Below are 14,359 nucleotides of genomic sequence, written 5' to 3'. Positions count from 1 at the left end.
GAAAGAAACCCACAAATCGATGGAACTAAAGAGAGAGCCCAGAAATAAACCTATGCTTCTATGGTCAGTTAATCTATGACAACGGAGGTAAGAATACACGATAGGAGAAAAAAAATCTTCCTCAAAAATGGCCTGGGTAAGCTGAATAACTATATGCAAACAAATGAAACTGACTCACTTTCTTACACGGTACCAAAAATAAAAATAAATTAAATACTTATATCTGAGGTCTGAAACCATAAAGCTCCTGGAAGAAAACATAGGCAGCAATCTCTTTGATATTGATCTTAGCAATGTATTAATGGATATGTCTGCTAAGACAAGGTCAACAAAAGCAAAAAGTACACTACTAGGACTGTACCAAAAAAAAAAAAAAAGTGTGCAGTAAAGGAAACTATCAACATAGCAAAAGGCAACCTACTGAATGGGAGAAGATACTTGTAAGTGATATTTCTGATAAGGGCTTGATATCTAAAATATCTAAAAGAAAGCAGCAAAAAAAAGGGGAAGAAAAAGAAAATGAGTAATTCATTTAAAAAATGAGCAGAGTATCTGAATAGAAAGTTTTTCAAGATGGCCAACAGACACATATAATAATCGTCGACATCGCTAATCATCAGTGAAATGCAATTCAAAACCAGGCAATGTTTTCTGACACCTATCACAATGACTAGGTGTGATAGTCATTTGTTTGTTAAAACAAAACAAACAAATAAAAGAGAACCAGACCATAAATACAGAGAACACACTGGTTGTTGCAGGACTGGAGGAGGAAGAGGTGAAAGGGAGTGGGAGGTATGGGCTTCCAGTTATGAACTGAGTAAGTCTCATGAATGAAAGGTACAGCTTAAGTAATATAATTTATGTATTGTAATAGCTGTTAGTGACAGATGGTGGCTACACTTTTGGTGAACAAAGCATAATGTGAAGAGTTCTTGAATCAATCTGTTGTAGACCTGGAACTAACGTAGTATTGTTTGTCAGCTATACATTTTTATTAAGTTTTTCATTTTAATTTCAGTACAGTTAACAATTGTTTTCAATTAAATAAAATTTATCAGCTATGCTCTGATAAATACTATTTTTCTGCCATGAAAATATATTTCTCACATTTTTAGAAAAAAAAAACTATTTTTTTTTTCATATTGACCAAGTAGACAGTATTGGATATTTAAAGGGATTTCTAAGTTGTATAAAAATTTAGGAGTATGAACTATATCATTTTTGTGAACTGACAGGTGATGAGAGAAGAACTTTAACACAATGCAATGCTTCTCTTCATGGTCAGGGTTTTGTGTTTTTTTTTTTGGTTTTGTTTTGTTGTTTGTTTGCTTGTTTTGTTTTACTTTTGATCACTGCCCTGATTCTCTTCTCCTACCTAGTGGAGGTAAATCACATTGGCAGGAAAGTAACCTTCAAGATACTGGAAATTCAATCAATGTAGAACAAATGTAAATAGAAATATATCATAGTTCTACAGGAATAATGACCTAAGCCTGTCTACAGCACAAATATTATTTCTGAACAGAGCATTTCTTTAAAGAACTCACTGAACACATTCAGAGTGAGGGACAGAAGTGCCACAGGCTGTGGGTAGCCAGGCATATGTAGAGAACTGTAATCAAGCCAGAGCACAGAAAAATGGGTTCTTATGATGCATTATTTTCTAGGGACTGGAGAAAGGCAGTCACGGGCACTCATGGCCTGAAAAAAGCTCTAATTTGTTAATATCTTCTTGTTTTTGCTCACAAAGAAATGTTCTGAATACTGCTATACTGATTTCTGCCCCCTCTCCCAATATTAGAGAAAAGTGGCATTCTGATAACAGAAAAAAACCATCCCAATGCTACACTAAGATTTCAGTTAAATTATATTGTAGAGAATTTGATTATCTCTGGGTGCATAAATAAACACATAAACAAAGCATTATATAATCTTGTTTCTGAACCCACAAATTTAAGTGTCAGTTCATAAACAAACCAAGCATGTTTTTTTTTTCCTTGATGAAGTAATTGACCTTCATCAAATAACCTCTAGTTTCTGACAAACATTCAAAGCCATAAGTTTGTGGATGAGTCTGTTCAGGTTTTCTTATTCCCAATTTTAAATGCTAAAGACCACCTACAGATCATTTATGAATTTTTTGTTACTGTTATATTCTAATTCTTCCAAAAATGAGGCCAATTCACCATTTTTTAAGTTTACCTTTGGCTTTTCGGGTACACACAAATAGAACACTGATTGTTGCACCAAAGGCCAGGAGAGACAGGAAAACTGCAAACCCCACTGCCCAAGGACAGTCCTCAGGAAACAAGGTATCTGAAAAATATAAAATTTCTCACTTAGTATTCAGCTTGCTATCAGAGACTTGGCTGTTGGGAACAAATCCCTAGATGTTTTCCTTTAGGGGACATTATGAGGAAGAGCACAGATTCTAAGCCTCATCTACCTCTCCCTGCAATTCTAAAGAATTTTGGAATACTAAAGAGGCTTCAGTTTCCTTTCCTGTTCTTGATATACGGAGACTCAGATGTTTATTTTATAAATTATCAAATGTTTTAATATGCTGAACACATACAAATAATTTATCAGGCATCCATGTACCCACAATCAAAATTTAACAAATATTATTATATTTGCAACAAATAATTCTCTTACAACAAATAAAAGTCTAAAAATGCATTTAAGTATTTTTTCATCCTTTTCTCCATTATTTCTGCTACAGACCCCACACTGACTTTGCCATGTGTCTTTTCTATCTGATTATTTTCTATGTAAATATATATGTGAGTTTGACAATATACCAATGAATAAGAAGCATGTGGAGCTTTTCCAAAGTTTAAAGGAAAAATTGTGACATCTTGGATTATAAGCTAAATGGAATTCATGTCTAGGTTCTTGAGACAGAGATTCAATTCCCCATTTCTTATGAAATATGTGTCAGCTAGCAAATAAAATCTGTAAAAATGAGTATCATTTTTATATTCTTTTATTTAATACTGTTACTTCAAAAGAGGTCCTGACTGAGTCACCCAGATGCCCCAAAATGTCTGTGTAATTTTTAATTGATGATCTCAAACATATATGTATATATGTATATATAAATATATGAGCATTTTTAAAATGTTTTCTCTATCATGGTGTATGTGTTTGCTTCTTTCACATTTTCCACCTCAAGTTTTCTTTCTAACTAACTTAAACCAATGTGATGTCCCAAACCAAAGCACAAAGGAAATGTCACTTCACTTACTGATTAAAGGTGATACAAAAATTTGTGCATTGTAGAAAAATATATTGTGGATCGGTATTTTTCTAAGTAACGGGGATATAAAAAATAGACACAGTATCCTCAGAAGTTTATATTCATTCTAGGGAAATAGTGAAACATATAATCAAAATAATGTATGAGTAAAGAGGGCACTTAACACAGAATAGCTTTCTGAGAGGTTAAGGTTAAATACAGAGGGAGCAGGAAGAAACCTTTGGTTAGAGGAAAAATAGAAGAAATGTGTCAATAACAGCCTACATGGGATATTGCATGGGTGAATATGTTCTGGGAATGAGTGAGGGGTGGGAAGAATTGGAGGCAAAGGAAGACAGGGCTGAAGGATGAAGCTGGAAAGATTAGAAAGGACAAGAGATAAAGAATGTTATTGACAGGCTACAATACTTCAAATAAGGATATTTGTATATCCAGGAAGTTGGAAGAGATCACATGGGCAAACTATTTCTTTGAACTGTCACTTTGGATAGTTATTGGAATGTCTGAGCTCTTCTCTGCCTGTGCTATTAATCATAAGAGTTAATACTCATAACAACTTTATGAGGTAGACACTATGATTATCCGTATTTAACACATGGGAACTGAGCACAGGAAGGTCAATAGTTACTCACGACCAGGAAGCTGATAAATGGCACTGCCAGGATTCAAATCAATTTGAAGGATGGGAGAAAACAGAAAATTGTGAAAATATGCTTTCCCTAGGCAGTGGGATTAGGAGAAGTTTAGAAAGAACTTTGATGGTTTCCTCAAAAACGTTATTACTTTTTTCCACTCATGTATTCATCTGCATAAAGTAGAAGAATGACATTTCCATCATAAGAAGAAATATAAAACAAGACAGAATGTGACTTTTTCCAGGTTCTCTGCATTAAAATTTAGAAATGGATAAATTAGAATATCCTTCTGGTGTGTCAATCATAGGTCTTTATCAGTAAGAACTTCCTGATCAGCAGGGACTTCTCAAGATATCAACTTTGGAGGAAACTGACCTGCTACGGAGACATGCACCTCCTTCTCCACACTGAGTATTAGGTTCCTTATAACACAGGACACATCTGCTCTTGAATTTTTATCAACTGTGATAGATGATTCCACATGAAACAGTCCATTTTCTTCTATTTTCTTTGTCTCAAAGGCTGGTGCCAAGAGCAGTCCTTGAAGGTCCCTCCATTGTACCTCAGGCTCTGGATACCACCCCATGGATGTGCAGGTCATCTTCATGTCCATCCTATTGCCAGGTTCAATGTGAATATGAGGAGCTGTACCTGAGACTAGGAAAGCCAAAGAGAGACAGAGAAAGTACACATCTCCAAGAGTTTTCTTTCCAGTTTACATTTTAATTAATGTCTATGAAGTTCATTTTTCTTATTCATAAAAGAGAGTTAGAAAAATAACTAAGCCAAAGAACTTTGGGGAAAAAATCAGCTGTATCAACATTTAATAAAGTACCCACATACCAAGCATGTCTGTATTGTTTTCCTTTGCCGCCCTCCCAGTTGAAACATCACTGATTATATTATTTGATGATTCTTAAAGTTGGTTAGAAGAATGTGGCACCTGGGTGGCTCATTTGGTTGAGTGTCCAACTTTGGCTCAGGTCATGAACTCATAGTTCATGGGCTGGAACCCCATATCAGGTTCTGTGCTGACAGCTCAGAGCCTGCTGACTGCTCTGGATTCTGTGTCTCCTATCTTTGCCCCTCTCTGGATCATTCATATTCTCTCTCTCTCTCTCTCTCTCTCTCTCTCTCTCTAAAAAATAAACATTTTTAAAAAACTCAGTTGAGTGGAAAAACACTCTATCAATTCATTTGCAGTCACTGAATTTAAAGGAACATAGGATGGTTTTCTGTAGCAAATTTGTAGTCACTTTACAATTGTCTTTTAATGCCTAATTCTAAAGAAGTTATTTTTAAATAAATAACTTCTCATGACGTTGGGAATGCTATGAACATCAATGTGGTCCAAATAACTAGCTACAGGTCGTTCCTGAGCACCCGAAATTTTGTTAGGAAATGAATTTCATATTTTAGTCAATTAAATTCATTCCAACTAAATTTAAATTTAAGAGAAATATGCAGTTAGTAGCTGCTATTTTGGATAGAACATTTCGGGGAATAATATAAATTTTAACTATGAATATCCCAGTCCCATTTAAGACTGAATGTTCCAAACCACCTTACATTTAAAAGTGGCCTTGATATGCTGATAGAAGGGTTGTGAAATGGAAATGATATATGTGCTTTATGGAATATTTCCCTCAGAGAAAGGAGATACACTTTTTTCCTTCATTTTTTTCTCATTTCTCAAGGACTGGAGCACAGACAGTTCCTATGAATCATCTTAAAAGGTGAATTTTGTCGATATGGCAAAACATCAAATTGAGAGAAATGTGTAAACCTCACAGTGTGTACCTACTCTTCCAGTTCTAGTTCCTTTATCCCTGTACCACGGGAGAAATTCTGGTTTAAGCTACTGTGTGTTGACTTCATTGAATAGTAGTGTAGCATTCTGTACAGTATTATGTACAGTAACTCTTACAGTCTATTACAAAAAATAAAATTTACTAGGACAAAACTATCCTTGTTTTGTGTTGAATTTTGTCTTCTATAAGATATGTTCAAGTCTTAATCCTTAATATCTGTGCATTTATTTGGATGCCTTCTGTACATGTAATTAGTAAAAATGAAATTATACTGGAATAGATGGGTCTTAATCCAAAAGGATTATGGTCTATATGAAAAGAAAGGAATTTAGGCACAGAGACACAGGGAAACTGGTCCTTTGAAGATAGAGCCAGAGATTGGAATGATCCCAACAAAAGCAGAGGAATGCCTGGGCCACAAGAAGCTGTCAGAGGCAAAGAATCATTCTCCTTAGATGCTTCCAATGGACCATAACCTTGATGACGCTTTGGTTGTGGACTCTGGCCTCTAGAATTGTGAGAAAATAAATGTCTTTTGTTTTCAGTCCATCACATTTGTGGTAATTTGTTATGATAGTCATCCTAGGAAGTTTATGAAGGAAAATTATCCAATCATTTCTGATATTGCATGGATGGCCAAACCCTTAACACCATTTGGTGACTAGTATATAGTGTGTCAAGTCAGTAATGACCTAAGTGGCAGAGTGGTGCCAATCAGTGCTAGTACTGATACATGGAATTCTCAGAATGCAATGGCTTTGAGAATCAGTTATGATTCTCTTATGATAATAGGCTCTGTAGTCAAAGAGTTACACTTGTACTTGCTGGGACTAGTGACCCAGTGTATCTATTGACTCAATCTCCCTGTGCCTCCATTCCCTTTTTATAAAACCAGGAAAAAAAAGAGTCTCAACACATGATGGCTATAAATATTACTCCATATATAGTGCTTACTATGTTGTAATAAATATTATTCATCTTAAAGAATTAATAAATTAAGAATACAAAGAAAATATGGTTTTCATTTGCTGGATCCTTCAATTTGAAAGGCCATCCATTGTATTCCATGTGTTTAGGCTGCTTGCTACAAGTTGAAGGGAAATGTCATTCTGGATGGGTAATTTCTAAAGAGAAGATTATATTTGGCAAGTCTTTGTAGAAACACAATAAATGCTTAATTCGTATCTGATTTTCTATAGAGAGAAAAGTTGTATTTAGAATTATGCTATTCTGTTTGCCTTACTAAATTTGGGAGCTAAGGGTAGAACACAACCTCTGGGTCTGGATTAAAAATAGGATTGGAAATTAGGGGTGTTGGGTATGGATAATTTCACAGGCTTGAAAAATGTGTTCCAAGTGCTGCCTTAGCCATTAATGTTCTCTTATGAATTATCAAGTGAAGACTGAAGGGTCAAAGTGGAGAAAAGTTTGCCAGCAGGTGAGTAAACTAGGTCACCATTGTTCTACCTTCATGGGTTTCTAATGGGCATACTTGAGACCTACATGGTTTCTGACATAGCACAGGCTGATTTTAATACATACTGTATCTATTTTGAGAGTCTGGGATTTGTATTGTCTTATGACCATGGCAGGGAGAGAAATCTCATAGTTTTCACCATTATGACACCATCTGATTATGTTACCTAATATCAGGGCCTTCATTTTTATCTCTTATCTCTTAGAAAATATTTTGGTTATGTTTTCAACCTATATTTGTGGTTGCCTTAATAGTTATTGATGGATTTGCTTACCTGTACTCTACAACTATCAAACAGATAGAAGTTAGTGATGCTTATTGTATTTAAGTAGAATTTAATGTAGGTGTTCATTGCAGTTGTGGGTTCTGCAGAAATTCTGTTACCCAGAACCTCCTGGGTATTTAAACAGAATGGGAAATGAGTTGGTTCCATTTGACTCAAGATACAGAAGAATCTTTTCTCTAGGAGATAGTATAGAATTCTTGAGCTGCCTGCAGAGACTGCATCCTTATCAGAACTGATTACTGACCCTGAGAAAAATGTTATTCCTCCATGAAGGAGAGATATTTTAAAGAAATTCATGACAAAAATCATAGTAACTAAGGCAAACACAGAAAAATATGAGGTATCCAGCTAGAGAAAACCAAGGACTTGGTCTCAAGATCTGGCACAAATGAAAACTATAAAGTCACACAGCACCAGATATTATTTTGCAGTGGATATGGGATTGGAAACAAATGGATCCATCCCAGGATGAACTACACAAGCTCATGGATAATTCATCTGGAAGAGGTAAGAACATCAGAGCATTTTATCAATATAGGACTTTATTTTTCTTATTTATAATGAATGAGGATTGCAGGTCCAAAAATGAGATATCTCCCATTAAAATCAACAAAATGTGGCAAAAAAGCAGCACAACTACATTTTAGTAGTACAGAAGTCTTTTTTTTTTTTGGAAAAAAATCTGGATTCTTAAAAGCTTATTTGTAATCACTTATTATGTCAATATTTAGATACCAGTTTATTTTACAGTAGGCCAGAGGATGATATAATTTCTTAAGAATTTAAAAGTACACCTATTTTCATTAATTTCTAAAGTCAAAGGTTGTTTATGCAAATATTGTACTTAGTTCAAATATTAAATCCACATATTTGTACTGCCCACAGGAAACAAGAGAAAAGCCAACCAAGAGAAAAACCAAATATCTTTGGATGTTGTGGGGTCTTCTGGGCTTCATAAAAAAGATGGGTGGAATGCATACTTTGTTTTAAATATATATTCACAGTGCAAATTAAAGTGCTTGGCACTGGCTTTTTGTGCTTGGGTAGCAAATACAACTTCCCTTGCATAAATGATTTGGAACAAACAATGAGTTGATGTATAATAAAAACTCATGTACAAGATATAAGAGATTCGGGAAGGTATGTCAGTTAACCATTGTTTAAGCTCAAAACAAATTCAATCACAAGCATGATGTCAGAGTTTAGTGCCAAGAGCGTCAAGGTAGGAAATGCACTCTTCTAAAGACTGGGTTAAAAAGGACACATAGTGGAAATTTGTTTTCTATTTAGTGGTAGAGTTTCTCTCAACAAGGAGCAAGTAAAGAAATTGAGATAAATAAATTGAGATGATTCTGAGGAATGACATATTGTTCATTGCAGAAGCAATTACAGTTTTCAAATCCAAAGCCCTTGATAAGAGTTTATCCAAAGTTTAGGAAATGTTTGTAGGACTTATAGAAGTGGATGTGTAACACCTGGATTGCTTCAGAAGTTACCACAATAGAGTGAAAGATCCCTGTTCAAAAGGCAAAACTGAATGAATGAATGAATGAATGAATGAATGAATATAATTGGTTTCATTCATGCCTCTTAGTGACTGGTTAAATGTCTCCAGTACACTGAAAGTCATTTGCATACAATAGACACTTGCAGTGAAGAACACGAGTATACTTGCATAAAAAGCAGATATTCTTTAAATTCAGGAAGGAATCTCAGAAGGAGGTTACTATTCTTTCCATGATTCGTCAGAAATATTATCAGAAGATGTGTGGCTCAAAATGTCTGGTTACAAAAATGGTAACTCACAAAGGTGTTTAAAACTTGCAGGCGAGTGTCTTTGCACATGCTCCCGTTTAATTTATGAATAATTATAGAAGAACACATCCTTTATTGTGTAAACATGGATTAAGGGTTACTTGGGACCTATGCACAATTGTCACTAAATAAGAGGAAGGAGCATTTGCACATAGGTCAGGGAGTTCTGAAGGAAAACGTTTTCCTGCTTTTGGGAGGAAGGTCAATATTATTGTCTCTTTCATTATATTGGGTTAGTTTATATTATGTCCATTATAAGAAAGATGATACAAAAACTCATCTCAGAAGACGAGGCTCAGTGTGTGGTTTAATTACAGTCCTTCCTTAGTCTTTCACTCTGGCAATATAGTTTTGTGGGCTTTTTCTTGTTTTGTTTTGGGGTGTGTGTGTGTGTGTGTGTGTGTGTGTGTGTGTTTTGGTCAATATCTGAGCAGGAGTGAGATCTCAGGGGACAAATTATGCAGGGATCTGAATAAAGAAGGATGTCATACTAAATAGTGAACAAGACCACATGTGACTGGGCTTTTCCCAGAGTGGTAGCAGCAAGGTATAGAAAACCTAGCCAGAGGGCAGCTACTCAGATTCTTTCTGTCTCTTTTAACTCCCTCTGAAATTTAGAAGATAGACTAAGATACACTTCTGGGACTCTTTTGAGATAGAACATACTATAATACCTACTTTTTTCTTTTCTTCAAAGAAATTATGTTGACAAATGATTAAAATGTGTTTTTACTACCACCCAAGAATGTTGAGGCAGACTGATTAGATTGCATATTTAACTTTCTTGGCATTCAGTCATAGTGTTTGTATAGATTTAGCCACCTTTACCCATATACAACACTACTTTAGACTGCTGATGGAAACAAAATAATACAATTTGGACAGTAGTTTTAATTGCAGAGACTCACCTGTGACCAACACTTTGAACTGTGCTTTATTGTAGAATGTAGAGCTTTCAAAGAAACACACATACTCCCCTTCATCTGAAGGTCTGATGTGATGGATCCTTAGGGCAACAAGCCCTTTGGTAATATTCCCCTTCAGGAACTTGGTCCTCCCTTGATACTCTGGCATTTGCTGGTCCATATGATCCTGGGAAGTCCCATAATAATGCACCAGACCTGAAGGATCATTTCGGTACCATCTCACTTCCATGTTCTGAGCATCTATTGATGGGTTGAGATGACAGGAAACCACAACCTCTTCCCCAACAAAGGCAATGACTGGTGCTCTTGGTCCTATGACCTGGAATTGCCCTGGAAATAATTTTTAAAACAATGGAATCATTACTGAGACCTTGACAAGCATGGTTGTGGCCATCTGATCAGTAAAAAATTAGACCAGTTTAATTAACATAGGAAATTGTAGATGATTAATGAACAGATTTCAAATAAAGCTGTCCAGGGGTGCCTGGGTCGCTCAGATGGGTGAGCGTCTGACTTCAGCTCAGGTCATGATCTCATGGTTCTTGGTTCGAGCCATGCAACAGACTCTTCTCTGACAGCCCAGAGTCTGGAGCCTGCTTCAGATTCTGCATCTCCTTCTCTCCTTCCACCACTCACACTGTGTCTCTCAAAAATAAATAAATGTTAAAAAAAAAAACAAAAAATAAAATATAGATGCCCAAATACACTGTTAGCATAAAAGATAATACAGAACATAATGCCAACATGCAATAGTCATTTGATCTTAAAAAATATGTTTTTCCCTTTTCCTAGGATTAGAATTCAAATTATATAAATCTCATTGTTTATGGCTTATAAAAATTTCATGTGTTATAGAATATATTATCATTTAACAGATGAAAGTATTGAGTCAGTCAACAATTAATAATTGAGTCAATGATTAATGGATTCAGTAAATGTTAAATTGCCCCTAAATACTTATTCTTTGTTAGATTATATGGTCTAAGTATTCTAATAGTAATACCCAAATGTTTCCTTGCTTTACACCATGTATTATATAATATAATCTATAAAGAAATATAAGGTGAAACTATTAAAACTTAAATGGTTTTGTTAAGAAAGAACGTAATTCTATTCATAATATTTACCCAGTTTAGAACATAAGTATGAGATCCTGTCTACAACATAAATTTTCTAGAATTTTACTGTAAGTTCTCTCTGAGTATAGGCATAAAGAGTAACCATTAGTTAAAACCAATCTTAAAACAATAAATTTTACCTGGCTTATATATTTTAAAAGGCTACATAATCTTTTGTTCCAATATTGAAATTCAAATATATTTTTTAAATGTTTATTTATTTATTTTTGAGAGAGAGAGCAGGAAGGGTCATGGAGAAAAGAGATAGAGACTCCAAAGCAGGCTCCATGCTGTCAGCACAGAGACTGATGGTGGTTCTCCATGTCAGGCTTGAAATCATAAATCGTGAGATCATGACTTGAACCGAAATTAAGAGTCAGACGCTTAACTGAGCCACCCAAGTCACCCATTGAATATATCTTTCTTAAGGATGGAGGGCTATCATTTTGAAATGTAAACATCAAACATGATAGCACCACTTTCACTCTGTCACTGTGTATGTTTAACCTAGGCATGCATGGCTCCAAGTTCTAACTGCTCACATGTCATTAATGTAAGGAAAGCTGTACAGATAAACACACTAATAAATAAATGAATTTAAAACAAAATTTACTTTCATATTATTATTCTTAAGTATCAGTTTTTTATAATATATTTTGAGATATGCAAGTAATGGACTGAACCAGCTTGGCTGGAAAAGTGGGCTAGGTTTCTTTCTCTCTTGAAACCTTACTGACTGTTCCATGATAAATTTGATTAGATTTCTTACAATGTCATTGCAGTATGGTTTGGTGTTTATTATTATTATTGTCATTATTATTATTATGTTTAAGTTTATTTATTTATTTTGAGAGAGAGCATGAGCAGGGGACGGACGGAGAGAAACATTAAGAGAGAGAATCCCAAGCAGGCTCAACACTATCAGGGAGAGCACAATGTGAAGCTCAATCTCAGTTAGATCATGACCTGAGCTGAAATCAAGACATTGAAAGTACTTCTACCCTAGGTATATGATGCTTAATATGATATCAAATAGCTGCCCCTTCTTAACAACCTATGCCTTTTCCATTAATACTAGACCTTGAGGCTATTACTAGTTGCCAAATATATTGACTCCTTCAAAATGGAAAGAAACCACACTCTTTGTGGCATTTCAGTCCATTCATCAACACCTGTTGTAGCCTAGGATACAATAGGGCAGTGAAAATTTGAACATCCCTTTTCAGGTAGTACAAAAGTATCAGAGTGGTCACCAAAGAAGGATGCCTCCCACCACTCTGATCCCAGGAACCTTCACCAATATTCCTGATGTGGTGCCATTCAGAGCTGAGGGGGATTTTGGTAATGGACTCCTAGATTGTTAATGTGATCTCCTTGTTTTCTATGAATCAACCATGTGATCAACTTCTTCACTCCCAAAGGATTCCCCATTCAGGCTGTCTCCAGCACATTGAGGTGACCTTGGACAACAGGATTTAAGGAAGCATCTCATCTTCTTCAGTAATAGTGCCTGGCCTCAACATGCTCTGAAGAATGATGAAAATTGGTCCATTAATGGGACCTTCAAATTCAATACTATTTATAAATTAGACCTTCTTTGTAGGTTTCAGGGAAAATGGAACAAAATCACATTTGGTCAGATCTTTTTTTTTTTTTTTTTTAATTTTTTTTTCAATGTTTATTTATTTTTGGGACAGAGAGAGACAGAGCACGAACGGGGGAGGGGCAGAGAGAGAGGGAGACACAGAATCGGAAACAGGCTCCAGGGTCTGAGCCATCAGCCCAGAGCCTGACGCGGGGCTCGAACTCACGGACCGCGAGATCGTGACCTGGCTGAAGTCGGACGCTTAACCGACTGCGCCACCCAGGCGCCCCTACATTTGGTCAGATCTTTATGGCCCTGTGCCACAAGGATGATCTGTCTATACTCCTTTACGGGGCCTAAAGACAACTTCTTCTTACCCATTTGCATCAGTTCTTCTACTTCTGTTAATTCACCACATCACTTATGTTCTGTCATGTTTTCTATGCACCCCCACCTTGTCTCTCTTATAAACACTTTGCTAACAAGATCCTATACATGCCTGCTGTGTTTTTCCTAACTCACTAGCTTCCTTCTTGTTTCTTCTTCTGTTATGTGGGATCAGGAATAGATTTTGAGAGTCCTGGAGGAATATTTCCTGAGTCTTGTTGTCAGTGGACTTTTCTCCTTCATTTATCTACTAGATTAATGGCTATGCTAATTGCAGCCAATTATCTGGTTCAGCTACCTCTGGACAGGGAATTTAAGGAGTAGTCCCAAGCAGCTGCCAAAATTCCTTTTGTTTCAGGGAGGGTCCCTGATCTCTACAGCTCAACATGGACTGCCTATTTTCACTTTTTGTTGGAGAAAATAAATGTGTGTCTGCCCTGACTTCTCTATCTTGACATGGGCTGCCTTTTTTCACTTTTGTCGGAGGAAAGAAATATGTGTATGTTCCTGTATGAGCTGATGAGCTTTAGGACTAGAAGTCCTCTTTGTCTGCACTCTGGGTTTTATCCTCCCCCAGATTACTGGTAGTGCCTCACCTCTTCTGCCTCCACCTGCTCCTCCTCCCGTTTCTGCACCACAATGGGTGCAGTGTGCATAACTCTTCTGGACCAGTCTCCATGCATCCAGTGCCATTGGCTCTTGCTCCTTCTACCCTTGCTATCGAGGAGCAAAGAGCACCCCAAGCTGTTGCAACACCTTCTTATCAAGTTCAAACTGGATATGTCCCCAGTCATCATGAAAGGGCCCAAGGGTTCTCTTGGACTTAAACTGCTCACTTCCTCTCCCCAAAGACGCCTCAGGTCAACATGCACAGTGGAGACAAGTGGATTGTCTCTGAAGTCAACCTAGGCGCAACATATTCTGTATTTAAATTCATATAAGTTTGTTAGTTTAACTAAGGAAGACTTGTCTTTACAGTTATCAGCATTAGGGGTGCCTGGGTGGCTCAGTTGGTTAAGTGTCTGACTTCATCTCATGATTTCACAGTTCATGGGTT

General features: G+C 36.2%; 1 protein-coding gene across 1 annotated transcript in view; it reads right to left on the bottom strand.

Moving 5' to 3' along the window:
* The window catches only part of LOC112856859 (butyrophilin subfamily 1 member A1-like), a 75,603-nt gene extending 61,608 nt beyond the window's left edge, over window positions 1-13,995 (bottom strand). The window contains exons 1-4 of the mRNA XM_025920160.1: window positions 13,899-13,995; window positions 10,195-10,542; window positions 4,273-4,554; window positions 2,206-2,319 (exon numbers count right to left, since the gene is read on the bottom strand). Coding sequence (XP_025775945.1) covers window positions 2,206-2,319; window positions 4,273-4,554; window positions 10,195-10,542; window positions 13,899-13,995 — 841 coding nt within the window. The remainder of the gene's footprint in view (window positions 1-2,205; window positions 2,320-4,272; window positions 4,555-10,194; window positions 10,543-13,898) is intronic.
* Between the last annotated feature and the right edge of the window lie 364 nt (window positions 13,996-14,359).

This window comes from Puma concolor, chromosome A1, assembly GCF_028749965.1.
Source record: "Puma concolor isolate L17-30 chromosome A1, mPumCon1.1.hap2, whole genome shotgun sequence".
Lineage (NCBI taxonomy): Eukaryota > Metazoa > Chordata > Mammalia > Carnivora > Felidae > Puma > Puma concolor.
This window is presented reverse-complemented; position numbering and strand designations above follow the sequence as displayed.